General features: G+C 48.8%; 1 protein-coding gene across 1 annotated transcript; it reads right to left on the reverse strand.

Moving 5' to 3' along the window:
- Positions 1–287: 287 nt before the first annotated feature.
- Positions 288–2927, reverse strand: LOC125547308 (geraniol 8-hydroxylase). The gene is made up of 2 exons (XM_048711240.2): positions 1992–2927; positions 288–1173 (listed from the first exon to the last, which is right to left on the reverse strand). The coding sequence occupies exons 1-2, from the start codon at positions 2871–2873 to the stop codon at positions 565–567; spliced, it is 1491 nt and encodes a 496-aa protein (XP_048567197.1). The 5' UTR covers positions 2874–2927; the 3' UTR covers positions 288–564.
- Positions 2928–14797: the final 11870 nt, after the last annotated feature.

Genomic DNA, 14797 nt, shown 5'->3' on the forward strand with positions numbered 1-14797 from the left:
TCGTATCGGCCAGCTGTATGAACTTGGTCGTGCCCGCTCGACTCGGACTAGCACCGGCACAGGATGGCGCTGTTGAGCCGTGTTCCGAATGCAAGCCGCTCACACATAGTCTTCCGCCACCACTGATGGGTAGAGGCGGTCGCAATTTTCTCTATGCAGGCCTTGTTCGATTAATCCTAATCAACTCAAGAGGATTAGAGGGTATTGAGAGGAATTTTAACTTGCAGGAAATGTAACCTCCTTAATCCACATTAAGCTCATTCAATCAACTCCTAGCTGAACATTAATTAATCATGCACAACACTGTAACAGGCTGGTCGTAGTGGGGTATTGTATGATACAAGTTCATGATACTATCTCCATACTACATAGTATCATAGAATGATATTGTAGGTAAACTTATTTATTGTTATGCATGACAAATAGTGGCACATTGTTTAATATGATATGGTGTCATATTATGATACTCAATCCTTCTTTCTTCATTTAATTTTATGTCACCTTATTTGAACTACTTAGTTGGCGGGCATTATACTTTATATGATACTTTCACTGTAACCGGCCTTACAATATTTTCTTAGGTACAACGCGTAGCGGGACAGCCATGGACAACACCAGTCCAAACTGCTCTGTCATATCTACAGGAGCAGCATCTTCTTCTCCCGGCAATGTCCAATCAAAGTGATAGAGCATTGAGCCGAGTATAAGTGGCACCATCTTACTCGAGAGCTGCAGCCCAGGACAGATCCGCTTCCCGGCGCTAAATGCGATCAGCTCAAAATCTGCACCGAAGAACTCTATCTCCCTATGCAGGAACCTTTCCGGCAAGAACCTGTTGGGCTCATCCCATACCTTGGCATTTCTGCATATCCCCCAGATGTTCACCAGGGCAGTCGTGCCCTTAGGGACGTTGTAGCCTTCTATCTCCACCGCCTCCTCGGCTAGCCCAGTGGCGAATGGCACCGGGGGATGGAGCCGTAGTGTTTCTTTGACGACGGCTTGGAGATATGGGAGGCTGCCGGTGTCGGACTCCTCCATCCATGCGCATGGTCGGGTGCCGAGGACGTTCCTGAGCTCCGCTTGGAGTTTGTGTATAGCGGGAGGGTTTTGCAATAGCTCCGACATCGCCCACTCGATTGTGGTGGGGACTGATGTTGCGCCTAGGAGTAATTCCTGAAAATGCATGCATACATGAGATTAATACATTTGTGGCAACTATTCAACATGCGATTGAATTTTTTCATGTCAGCTGTTTTTTAAAACAAAACATATAATATAATGTAAAAAACTAAAACTAAATAGAAAACATGAGGGGTTCTTTGGGTGGGAGTGGGGGTAGAAAACATGAGTTATAATGAATAATGAATTATAGACTCCCTAAAAGAAATGAATTACAGACACCGGTATACTTAAAGAATAAGGAAAAAAACCCAAAACAAATGACAACACTTGCACACGAATTGTATTGTTTCACAGTAAGCAAGCACACATAGTTGTGTATATTCGGACAGCAGTGTGATTTCCATAATGATTCCTGTTATCTCATGTATGGTATCATCTCCTGCGCACATACACTAGCCACACGTACAGGAACAAACATACGCCTCGCCGGGAAAAAAAAAGAACGTGCATACGCACACGTGCGTGCACACACATATACTACTACTACATACGACACGCACGACGCCGTGCACACAAATCCACACACAATACACAGATCAGGCACACATATTGACCTATATACTACATAAAAAAACGAAAAGGAAAATAAAGCAAGAAAAAGCAACCACGCACAAAAAGGGGAAAAAGAGTGACTGAGCTGACAAAACATTTCATAATAGCAAAATCGATAAAATAATATTTCTGTAGCTCCTTTTTCCGTTGCATAATGCATGTATTTGACTCCTTTTAGGATAAAACTTTGGCCAATTATAACATGTTTTTTTAGAGAGAAACTATAACATATGCTAAGGTCGTGTGTGCATGCTTACCATCAATAGACCTCGGATGGACTCCTGGTTCATCACCCATCCGTCCTCGTCTTGCACGTCGCCGTCCATGTCAAGCAACACATCCAACAGATCGTTCCTGCGCGCATCGCCGTCCGCCCGGCTGAGCTTCCGCCGCTCGATCTGCTCGTCGATGAGCGTATACAGCCACGCGAGCACCTTCCCCGCCTTGCGCCGGATACCCTGCAGGTCGAGGGCCGCGAGCGCCGGGAAGAAATCAGACACGTTGGGCAGGCCGGACAGCTCGGCCGCCTCTTCCGCCACGTCCGTCAGCTCCGACACCACGGCCGGATCTAGCTTCTCCGAGAACATCCCGCGGCACAGCACGTTCACCATGGCCACGAACGCCTCGCGAGCCACATCGACCGGGGCGCCTCCGGCCGCGGACAAGCGCCGCACCAGCTCGCGCGCCTCCTCCTCCCGCACCGCCCGGTGCTCGTCGAGCGGCCGGGGGCCGAGGAGCGCGGCCCTGGAGTGCTGCCTGAAGGCGCGCCACTTGCCGCGCGGCGGGAGCGCGACCATGGAGTTGGCGTCGTGGTCCATGACGCGCCAGGCGTCCAGGCCACGGCGAGCGGCCAGGCTGGCGTTCTTTTTCTGCAGGACCTCGCGGGCGGCCTCCGGCGAGGTGGCCACGACGGCTGGGACAGTGCCGAGGCGGACGAACATGAGCGGGCCGTGGATGTCGGCGAGGCTGGCGAAGGAACGGTGAGGGTGCTCGCCGATGTCGAGGAGGTTACCGAGGAGCGGGAGTGGCCTGGGGCCGGGCGGGAGGCGTCGGCGCGCGTCGGCCAGTGGTTGTAGCGCGTAGGCCGCGAGCAGAGTGAGTGGGAGCGATGCCGCGCACACGAGGGACAAGTCAGCCATCTCTTGCTTCCGGGCAGACCAGTTTTCCGGCTTTGCTGCGACAGAGAGCGCAACCTCACCGGTCCATTTATAGTGTCCCAGAGACCCAGACACGATTTCGCTAAACCGAGCGTCCGCGCCTCGACCGCTCGTTGCCAGCATATCGCACGGCCCACGAGCGCCAAGTGTTTCCTGGTCGGGGCAAGACGCAGTTCTCTCACGCGCTATCCGACAAAACCCAGCGCCACGCCCCGCGCCTTATCCCCAGCGCGATGCCCTGCCTCCAACAGCGCCCCTTTAGCCGCCGCCGCCGTCGGACCCTCGCCGCTCAGCGCGCCTTCAGCTGCCGCCCCACCCTCTAGCGCGTCTGCCGCTGCACCTACACAGCCGGATGCAACCCCGTGCTCTTCCCCACCGGCGACCCCACCCATCCGAGGTCCTCCTCCCCCTCACGTCGCCCGCGACCCTGTTCTCCTACTGACCGCCGCTATCCGCCTCTGGTGCGCCACCGCGTGTGAACCCGGACGGATCCGAGGAGCTTCACGTTGGACCCGCCCGTCCCACGTCTTCCTGTGGAACTCCGCCATCTAGACGCCTTGCCGACGCCGATGAGTCCTGCGCCGCCACCCCTCATGCCACAGCCGCGAGGCTCGGATCTCGCTCCGTCTCGACACCATCCATTTCATCTTCGGCGAGGACAGACCGCTCATGGAGCTCCACGTCTTTCGGGAGGTCTTCTCCAGGGCGCCCGCTCATGTGGAGGCTTCTGGGTTCACGGGGAAGCACGGCAGGACCTTCAGGGTGGCCGTGACGTTGCTGCTTCCCGGTGCTCACTTCGTGCAGATGTGCCCCGAGGCGAGCCTCAAGGTCCTGCCGCCTCCGCTGTTTCGCGGCGACCACATGGTCAGGTGCATGCCGGAGGAGGCCTTGTCATGGAAGCGCCTGGTGTGTGTGCATTATCAAATCAGACAGAGCAGGAATAACGGTGATCCTTTCGATTTGGATATCAAGGTGAGTATTTAGTGCCCAGGAACATGGTGCTCGCCAGAATGCTAATAAAATATTTCAGTGTGCTTTGCGGCTCTCAATGTCCTACTGCCGACGCTTTAGGTTAGTTGATTATAATTTCTGCACGGCTGCACAACAAAGCATTCAGTCTTGGTTGAATATCACGATCTTACTTTTTGCAGTGCTTTTTTCTTGAGAAAATTATCAAATAGTTGTAGTTGCACATATGAAGGGCATCGTCATCCCCCTAGGGCGACTCGGGCGGCCAGAAACCTAGGCACCACCGCCGCAAACTCCCTCCTCTTCTCCCTCCGCCGTCGCCGGAAGACGCCGCTGGGCTAAGCCTGGGGGCCGACGGCGGTGGCGGGGGATCTCCTCTCTCGCGCGTCTTCGGGGTGGGGCGGACCCCAAGGTGTGTGGTGGCACGACCGATCTGGGATCTGCGGCGCGGCGGCTGGCGGCAGGCGGTAGGAGGCCGGCCCGTCCTCGGATGGCGACGGCTTGGCGCGGCGAAGGCCAGGGCTACGGGCGCTGCGGATGGCCCTTCGGGCGGCGGCTGGCTTGGCTGCGGTGGCGTGCATGCTGTCTTCAGAACGGTGACAGCGGCGTGGAGGACCTGGTGGTCTCGTCGGCGGCACCTCCGATCAGATCTGTTCTGACCGGTGCAGCCGGCGGTGGTGGTCATCTCTTCCGTCAGAGGTGGTCGGCCTGAGGGTGGGTGTTCGGATCTCGGGATCCGTCATCTGGCACCAGCTGCGAGTCGGGGAGATGTAGTTGCCGGTGAAAACCGAGCCGACGGCGGGCGATGGCGGTGTTCCACGTCGTTACCTTGATGAAGGCATCGTCATGTGACTTCCGTCGACCCACTCGTATTGCTCTGGGGGAAACCCTAGGATCTGGTGTTCCAGACCGGATGATGGCGACACTGTGGTGTCGTTTCTCTCTTGGGAGCGTCGTTTTGTGGAGCAGCGCTGGAAGTCAGAGGCAGGAGGTGGAGCGGCTTCGTCTTGCACGAAGCTTCGGCGGAGATGTCAAGTCATGCCTGACCGACAGGTGCTACGCTTGGTCATGCCTGGTCGGCAGGTGATACGCACGACAGATCCTCCAAGGGCTTAAAGCTGTGTCGGCTGGTGGTACGTGGCAGCATGGCGCTGAGGTGTATCAGTGGTATACCTGGCCATGGGAAGCCCGACCCGGCCCGACCCGTCGCTGCTCCCGGGCCGGGCTTAGGCCTAGATTTTGAGCCCGATGGCTGGGCCGGGCCCGGGCCCGTCGTTTTTGCATTTTTCTGAAGGTCGGGCTAGGCCGGGCCGGAGACCGGCGGGCTTTTACGTGTTAGGGACGGGCTCGGGCTCAAAAAACAGGCCCGATGGCCGGGCCCGGGCCTGGGTTTTTTGCGTCGGGCTTGGCTAGGCCCGGCCCGAAGCCCGACCCGGCCCGAGGTATGGCCAGGTATAATCAGTGGCGACCGCGACATGTACAGCTGTTTGCGCGCAGGGAGGAGGTGTCATTGGGCGCCGTGGTGGCATCGACAATAGGTAGACCGAGCAAGGTTGATGCATCAGTACAATTCGGAAGATGGAGCGGCGGCAGTTGTCAGCGGCGGCCTCTGAGAGCACGCCGGACCAGTGTGTGCCCCAGACCCGGCAAGTGGCTAGATTGGGGTATCAGGTCTTAGATGTTAGGCTTGGCTGCGATGTCTGTTTGGTATGAGGCCCAGGCTATCTGCGCCCTTTCATCAACTGGATAGGTATAGGGACAGTTTGTTGCTTAGACGTCAGCTTTAGTCTTACTGTTGTATAACTTTATGAGGTCTTGTGAGAATAATTAATAAAGTGGTCGTATGCATCGCCCAGATGTAGAGGCCGGAGGTCATCCTTCTTTTCTAAAAAAATAGTTTTTAGTTGCACATAAGATTTGTGAAGTTGCACAACACGGTGGTACTAAGTTGGCTAGACAATATTCTCGCTTAAGTTGATATACTTTTACATATTTTTAGTTGGCATCCACACTAGTTATAGTTGCACACATAGTAGTTTTCAATTGGATATATTCTCAATTGAATATGACCATTAGAAAGTTGCACAACACGACAATACAAAAATGGTTAGACAATGTCTCGCGCATGCATTGCTTACTTAAGTATAGCTAGACGGGCGACATTGTAAGCTCAATCAACTACTGCTGCACACTGGAAGACTGTTGCACATGCATGAGCACAGAGTTGCACGGTCTTGTTGATATAGTCGTACATGCACGGCCGCGAAGATGTACACTCTAGTTGGCATAATAGCTCATGCATGACTGCGGGAGTTGCACATGCTCTTTGGCATAGTTGGAGTTGCACACTTTATTTGGCATAGCCGTTCATGCATGGTCGTGGAGTTGCACATTTTTTTGCATAGTCGCACACACATGACCACAGAGTTGCACACTCTCATTAGCATAGTCATACACGTGCGATCGTGGAGTGACACACTCTCGTCGGCATAGTAGCTCATGCACGACAGCAGGAGTTGCACACATGTGCCAGCATAGTTGCACACGCACGACCATTGAGTTGCACACTCTCGTCGGCGTAGTAGCTCACGTATGACCGCGGAGTTGTACACTCTCGTCGGCGTAGTTGCACTCGTGTGATAGCGAAGTTGCACAATCTCACTTGCATAGTTGCACACGCATGGCTGCAAAGTTGCACACTTTCGTCATCATAGGTACCCACTCTCCTTCGCCGTGGGAGTTGCATTCTTGTTGGTATAGTAATTCATGCAAGATTGCAGGAATTGCACACGCGCGGCGGCATAGTCGCGCCCACAGGACCACAAAGTTGCACACTCTCGTTGGTGTAGTAGCACACGCACGGCCTCGGAGTGGCACACTCTCGTCGCATAGTCGCACATGTGTGGCCGTGGAGTTGCACACCCCCGACCGTACTACTGAGGCAGTTGCTTGGGAGTACTTGAATATTAATTTGGGGTGCCTTGAGCATCCCCAAGCTTAGCTCTTGCCACTCCTTATTCTTTCATTCATCCTGATCTCACCCAAAACTTGAAAACTTCAATCACACAAAAGTTAAACAAGCCTTTGTGAGATCAGTTAGTATAAGAAACTTTAAGTACCGTTGCAATCCATTCATATTTTGTTATTGCATTATATCTAATGTATTCTAACTTTACCATGACTTATACCCCCGATACAATCTATAGATTTATCAAAATAAGCACACAATGCAACGAAAATAGAATCTGTCAAAAATAGAACAGTCTGTAGAGATTTGAATATTGCTCATACTTATGTAACTAGTTGAGAGGGCCAAATGAATTTTATACTAGTTCACCCAAAAAAAATAAAGATTATATAACAAAGAATTAAAGCGACTAAGCTAAGAGCAACTCCAACCGGCCGACCCAAAAGCACACCTTTTTTTCGCACTTTGTTCGTTTGGGTCACCCGTCCGTGCGTCGTGTCCATTTTTTCGTTTAGGTCGGCTTGTGCGCCCAACAGGACGCAGACGCATTTTGTGCATGTCTGTGTCGGCATTCAGTCGAACACCTAGTGAGCGAGCATCCTTGTCGCCTCCCCCCCCCCCGCTCCCATGTTGCAGCTCTCGGCCCGCCCGCGTCCTGCCATGTCCCCGGCACCCGCTCGCCCCGGCCCCGGGCCTGCCGCGGCTCGTGCGCGCCGCTCCCGCCGCAGCTCACGCCCCGCCCACCACCGCACGTGGCCGCCGCGCTAGCTCGCTCCGCCCGCCGCCACAGCTCGCTGCGCTCCCCGCACCCGCCCGTCTCACTCTGCAGCACACTGCGCCTCGCGCGCGCTGCCGCCCCCTCCGCGCCGCAGCTCACCACTGCTCTGCCCTTGCCCGACGCCACGGCCCGCGTGCTCCTGCTGCGTGGCGGGGCGCGGCCTTGCTGGGCGTGCGAGCTCCCGAGCCATGGCGAGTGATGACCCACAAGTATAGGGGATCAATCGTAGTCCTTGCGATAAGTAAGAGTGTCGAACCCAACGAGGAGCAGAAGGAAATGACAAGCGGATTTCAGCAAGGTATACTCTGCAAGCACTGAAATTATCAGTAATAGATAATTTTGTGATACGGTAAATTGTAACAGGTAGCAAGTAAATAAAGTAAACAAGGTGCAGCAAGGTGGCCCAATCCTTTTTGTAGCAAAGGACAAGCCCGGACAAACTCTTATATAAAGCAAAGCGCTTCCAAGGACACATGGGAATTGTTGTCAAGCTAGTTTTCATCATGCTCATATGATTCGCGTTTGTTACTTTGATAATTTGATATGTGGGTGGACTGGTGCTTGGGTGCTGCCCTTCCTTGGACAAGCATCTCACTTATGATTAACTCCTCCCGCAAGCATCCGCAACTACGAAAGAAGAATTAAGGTAAACCTAACCATACCATGAAACATATGGATCCAAACCAGCCCCTTACGAAGCACCTCATAAACTAGGGTTTAAACTTCTGTCACTCTAGCAACCCATCATCTACTTATTACTTCCCAATGCCTTCCCCTAGGCCCAAATAGCGGTGAAGTGTCATATAATCGACATTCACGTAACACCACTAGAGGAGAGACAACATACATCTCATCAAAATATCGAACGAATACCAAATTCACATGACTACTTATAACAAGACTTCTCCCATGTCCTCAGGAACAAATGTAACTACTCACAAAGCATATTCATAATCATAATAAGAGGAGTATTAATTATCATTAAGGATCTGAAAATATAATCTTCTACCGAATAAACCAACTAGCATCAACTACAAGGAGTAATCAACACTACTAGCAACCCACATGTACCAATCTGAGGTTTTGGGACCAAGATCGAATACAAGAGATGAACTAGGGTTTGAGAGGATATGGTGTTGGTGAAGATGTTGATGGAGATTGACCCCCTCTCGGTGAGAGGATCGTTGGTGATGACGATGGCGACGATTTCCCCCTTCCGGAGGGATGTTTCCCCGGCAGAACAGCTCCGCCGGAGCCCTAGATTGGTTCTGCCCAGGTTCCGCCTCGAGACGGCGGCGCTTCCTCCCGAAAGCTTCCTCTTGATTTTTTTCATGTCAAAACACACCATATAGCCAAATATGGGCACCGGAGGCCTGCCAGGAGGGGCACAAGGTCGGGGGCGCGCCCATGGGGTAGGGCGCGCCCTCCACCCTTGTGGCTGGCTGGTGGCCCCCCTCTGGTTCTTTCTGTGCCCAATATTTTTTATATAATCCAAAAATAAGCTCCGTGAAGTTTCAGGACTTTTGGAGTTGTGCAGAATAGGTCTATAATATTTGCTCCTTTTCTAGTCCAGAATTCCAGCTGCCGGCATTCTCCCGCGTCATGTAAACCTTATAAAATAAGAGAGAATAGGCATAAGTGTTGTGATATAATATGTAATAACAGCCCATAATGCATTAAATATCAATATAAAAGTATGATGCAAAATGGACGTATCAACTCCCCCAAGCTTAGACCTCGCTTGTTCTCAAGCAAAAGCCGATATCGATAAATATGTCCACATGTTTAGAGATGGAGGTGTCGATAAAAATTAAATACGGACATGAGGGCATCATGATCATCTTTAGAACAACAACATATAATTCCATATAATTTCTTATGCTAAAGTAACAATTCCTTCACAAGGTAAAGTATGAATCAGAAACTTTATTCAAACTAACAAACTATGGTCTCAATCATTGGAGCAATTGCAATTTATCATAATATCGAAAAGAGTCAATTAAAGAGCTTCTCAGCAAGTCCACATGCTCAACTACCATTTAGTATTTCACAATTGCTAACACTCACGCGATACTTATGGGTTCAAAGCTTCAGCCGGCACAGAGAAAGATAGGGGCTTATAGTTTCGCCGCCCAACATTTTACCTCAAGGGTAATGTCAACAATAATACTTTATGAAAACCTACATCCGAGTGGATATATATATCCGGATCTCTCCAACATATAGTGCTTGCCAAAGGAAAAAGTATAAAAAGGAAAGGTGATGATCACCATGACTCTTATATAAGGGTAGGAGGCAAAAGCAAAAGATAGGCCCTTCGCAGAGGGAAGAAGAGGTTGTCATGCGCTTTTATGGTTGGATGCACAAAATCTTAATGCAAAAGAACGTCACTTTATATTGCCGCTTGTGATAAGGACCTTTATTATGAAGTCTGCCGCTTTTATTTCTTCCATATCACAAGTTCACATAAAGCTTATTTTCTTCACACTAATAAGTCATACATATTTAGAGAGCAATTTTTATTGCTTGCACCGATGACAACTTACTTGAAGGATCTTACTCAATCCATATGTAGGTATGGTGGACTCTCATGACAAAATTGGGTTTAGGGATGTTTAGAAGCACAAGTAGTATCTCTACTTGGTGCAAAGAATTTGGCAAGCATGAGAGGGAAAGGCAAGCTCAACATGTTGGATGATCCAAAACAATATAACTTCTATTCGGATATAAGAAAACATAACTCATTATGTTGTCTTCCTTGTCCAACATCAACTTATTAGCATGTCATATTTTAATGAGTGCTCACAATTACAAAAGATGTCCAAGATATTATATTTATATGTGAAGCCTCTGTTTCTTTATTACTTCCTATTAATTGCAACAATGACCAAAACTATGTTTGGCAACTCTCAACAACTTATATTCATCATACTCTTTATATGTGAAATCATTACTCTCCATAAGATCAATATATGATCTTTTTATTACTTTTTATTATTTCTTTTATTTAATTCCCTCAAGATCATAGCAAGAAAGCAAAAGCCCTTAACTCAACACCACTCTTTATTATATATCTCATGGACTCGGTTACATAGAGGGAACAAAGCAAAACTCAAAGCTAGATCATACTAAAAATTTATTCTACTAGATCAAGATATAACCAAAAGGATTGAACTAAGAAAAATGATAAAGATAAAGATGTGGTGGTGATACGATACCGAGGCACTCCCCCAAGCTTGGCAGTTGCCAAGGGGAGTGCCCATACCCATGTAATTAGATATCTTTCATTGGAGGCGGTGATGCGATATTCTTGGCGATGATGCCCCTTAGGATACGATTCTCTTCCTCAAGATTATTAATTTGCTGCTTAAGATCCATTACTTCCTTGAGAAATTTACCCGTGATGGCTAGAGCTCCATCCACCCATGGATGTTTCCTTTCCACGGGAGAAAAAGCAACACTCTTTTTCATATTTTCATAAGAGAGAAATCTAGCATTGGGAGGAATAACCGAATTTGGTATTGCTGAGCTCTGAAGTTCCTCTAGCATGAATCTAGTTTGAAGACGAGAGGTAACTTCTTGATCCTCCTCCATGGCATCCACTCTTTTCAAGTCAGCATCCATCTGTTCCTCCGTTACCGGCCCAAAGTGGTTAGCATCGCAGTATGCTCTTGCGCCTGGTGCCGGGTGAGATACCCGACTCTCCCTGACCGACTCTTGCGAAGACATCTTGCTCCAAATCTGCTCTAGGAATAACGCAAAACGAAACAAAGAATTTTGTCGTGGTATTGTGGTCAAAACCTTTGGGAGATTATATAATGAATTTTTACCGACCAAAAGAAGCATTGTACAAGAAAACAGAGTCCGGAGGGCACACGAGGTCGCCACAAGGTCGGGGGCGCGCCCAGGGGGCAGGGCGCTCCCTCCACCCTTGTGGATGCCTCGTGTCACTTTCAGGCTACTTTTAATTTTCCTAATTTTTAAATATTCCAAAGCGGAGAAAAATTATCATTGGAAACGTTTTGGAATCGGTTTACTTACCGTACCACATACCTGTTCCTTTTCAGAGCCTGAAACATTCTGGAAAGTATCCCTTATGTATGTTGGGGAACGTAGCAGAAATTCAAAATTTTCTACGCAACACCAAGATCAATCTATGGAGTAATCTAGCAACGAGGGGAAGGAGAGTGCATCTACATACCCTTGTAGATTGCTAAGCGGAAGCGTTCAAGAGAACGGGGTTGATGGAGTCGTACTCGTCGTGATCCAAATCACCGATGATCCTAGCGCCGAACGGACGGCACCTCCGCGTTCAACACACGTACGGAGCAGCGACGTCTCCTCCTTCTTGATCCAGCAAGGGGGAAGGAGAGGTTGATGGAGATCCAGCAGCACGACGGCGTGGTGGTGGAAGTAGCGGGATTCCAACAGGGCTTCGCCAAGCGCTGCGGGAGGAGGGAGATGTGTCATGGGAGGGAGAGGGAGGAGCCAGGGCTTAGATGTTGCTGCCCTCCCTTCCCCCCACTATATATAGGGCCAAGGGAGAGGGGGGCGCAGCCTTGGCCCTTCCTCCAAGGAAGGGTGCGGCCAGGGAGGAGTCCATCCTCCCCAAGGCACCTAGGAGGTGCCTTCCCCCTTTAGGACTCTTCCTTTCCCTTATCTCTTGGCGCATGGGCCTCTTGGGGCTGGTGAAGGCGCACACCCCTACAGCCCATGTGGCCCCCCAGGGCAGGTGGACCCCCTTGGTGGACCCCCGGACCCCTTTGGCACTCCCGGTACAATACCGATAATGCGCGAAACTTTTCCGGCGACCAAAACAAGACTTTCCATATATAAATCTTTACCTCCGGACCATTCCGGAACTCCTCGTGACGTCCGGGATCTCATCCGGGACTCCGAACAACTTTCGGGTTACCGCATACTAATATCTCTATAACCCTAGCGTCACCGAACCTTAAGTGTGTAGACCCTACGGGTTCGGGAGACATGCAGACATGACCGAGATGACTCTCCGGTCAATAACCAACAGCGGGATCTGGATACCCATGTTGGCTCCCACATGTTCCACGATGATCTCATCGGATGAACCACGATGTCAAGGACTTAATCAATCCCGTATACAATTCCCTTTGTCTATCGGTACGATACTTGCCCGAGATTCGATCGTCGGTATCCCGATACCTTGTTCAATCTCGTTACCGGCAAGTCTCTTTACTCGTTCCGTAACACATCATCCCGTGATCAACTCCTTGATCACATTGTGCACATTATGATGATGTCCTACTGAGTGGGCCCAGAGATACCTCTCCGTTTACACGGAGTGACAAATCCCAGTCTCGATTCGTGCCAACCCAACAGACACTTTCGGAGATACCTGTAGTGTACCTTTATAGCCACCCAGTTACGTTGTGACGTTTGGCACACCCAAAGTATTCCTACGGTATCCGGGAGTTGCACAATCTCATGGTCTAAGGAAATGATACTTGACATTAGAAAAGCTTTAGCATACGAACTACATGATCTTGTGCTAGGCTTAGGATTGGGTCTTTGTCCATCACATCATTCTCCTAATGATGTGATCCCGTTATCAATGACATCCAAAGTCCATGGTCAGGAAACCGTGACCATCTATTGATCAACGAGCTAGTCAACTAGAGGCTTACTAGGGACATGGTGTTGTCTATGTATCCACACATGTATTTGAGTTTCCTATCAATACAATTCTAGCATGGATAATAAACGATTATCATGAACAAGGAAATATAATAATAACCAATTTATTATTGCCTCTAGGGCATATTTCCAACAATGTACTCTTCCAGTGTTACGGTATCAATTATATTGGTCTCAACATTTATGGCAGTACCTGAGATATAATGCTTGAGTCTTTGACTGTTTGCCACCTTCGGATTTTTGCCTTCGGCATTGTTAATTTTTATGGCACCGGAATGGTAGACCTCCTCGATGATGTAAGGGCCCTCCCATTTAGAGAGAAGCTTTCCTGCAAAAAATCTTAAACGAGAGTTGTATAGCAAAACATGATCACCTACATTAAACTCACGCTTTTGTATCCTTTTATCATGCCATATTTGACCTTTTCTTTAAACAACTTGGCATTCTCATAAGCTTGAGTTCTCCATTCATCAAGAGAGCTAATGTCAAATAACCACTTCTCACCGGCAAGTTTGGAATCATAATTGAGCTCTTTAATAGCCCAATATGTCTTATGTTCTAGTTCAAGAGGTAAGTGTCATGCTTTTCCATAAACCACTTTATACGGAGACATACCTATAGGATTCTTACAAGCAGTTCTATAAGCCCATAATGCATCGTCAAGTTTCTTAGACCAATTCTTTCTAGATCTATTAACAGTCTTCTGCAAAATTAATTTAAGCTCTCTATTACTCAATTCTACTTGACCACTAGACCGAGGATGATATGGAGATGCAATTCTATGATTAACATCATACTTAGCAAGCATTTTACGGAAAGCACCATGAATAAAATGTGAACCACCATTAGTCATTAAATATCTAGGGACTCCAAACCTCGGGAAAATAACTTCTTTAAGTATCTTAGTAGAAGTGTTATGATCAGCACTACTAGTTGGAATAGCTTCTACCCACTTAGTAACGTAATCAATGGCAACTAAAATATGTGTATACCCATTAGAGGAAGGAAAAGGTCCCATATAATCAAAGCCCCAAACACCAAATGGTTCAATAACAAGTGAATAATTCATAGGCATTTCCCGACGTCTACTAATATTACCAATTCTTTGACATTGATCACAAGACAAGACAAACTTACGGGTATCTTTAAAGAGAATGGGCCAATAGAAACCGGATTGCAATACCTTATGTGCAGTTCTATCTCCAGTGTGGTGTCCTCCGCAAGACTCGGAGTGGCACTTGTGTAGGATCTGTTCCTGTTCATGCTCAGGTACACAACGCATAATAACACCATCTACTCCTTCTTTATAAAGGTGTGGGTCATCCCAAAAGTAATGTCTTAAATCATAGAAAAACTTTTTCTTTTGTTGGTATGTGAAACTAGGTGGTATGAATTTAGCAACAATATAATTAGCATAATCAGCATACCATGGAGTATTATGAGAGGCATTTATGACATTTAATTGCTCATCGGGAAAACTATCATCAATAGGCAGTGGGTCAGCAAGAACATTCTCTA

The sequence above is a fragment of the Triticum urartu genome, chromosome 1A, assembly GCF_056163025.1.
Source record: "Triticum urartu cultivar PI428250 chromosome 1A, HENAU_Tu73, whole genome shotgun sequence".
NCBI classification, from domain to species: domain Eukaryota; kingdom Viridiplantae; phylum Streptophyta; class Magnoliopsida; order Poales; family Poaceae; genus Triticum; species Triticum urartu.

Excerpts from the sequence above, each read along its gene's own strand:
- LOC125547308 (XM_048711240.2), bottom strand. The coding sequence starts at position 2,873 with ATGGCTGACTTGTCCCTCGTGTGCGCGGCATCGCTCCCACTCACTCTG. Across the intron at positions 1,174-1,991 it reads CCATCCGAGGTCTATTGATG|GAATTACTCCTAGGCGCAAC; the intron begins GTAAGCATGCAC and ends ATGCATTTTCAG.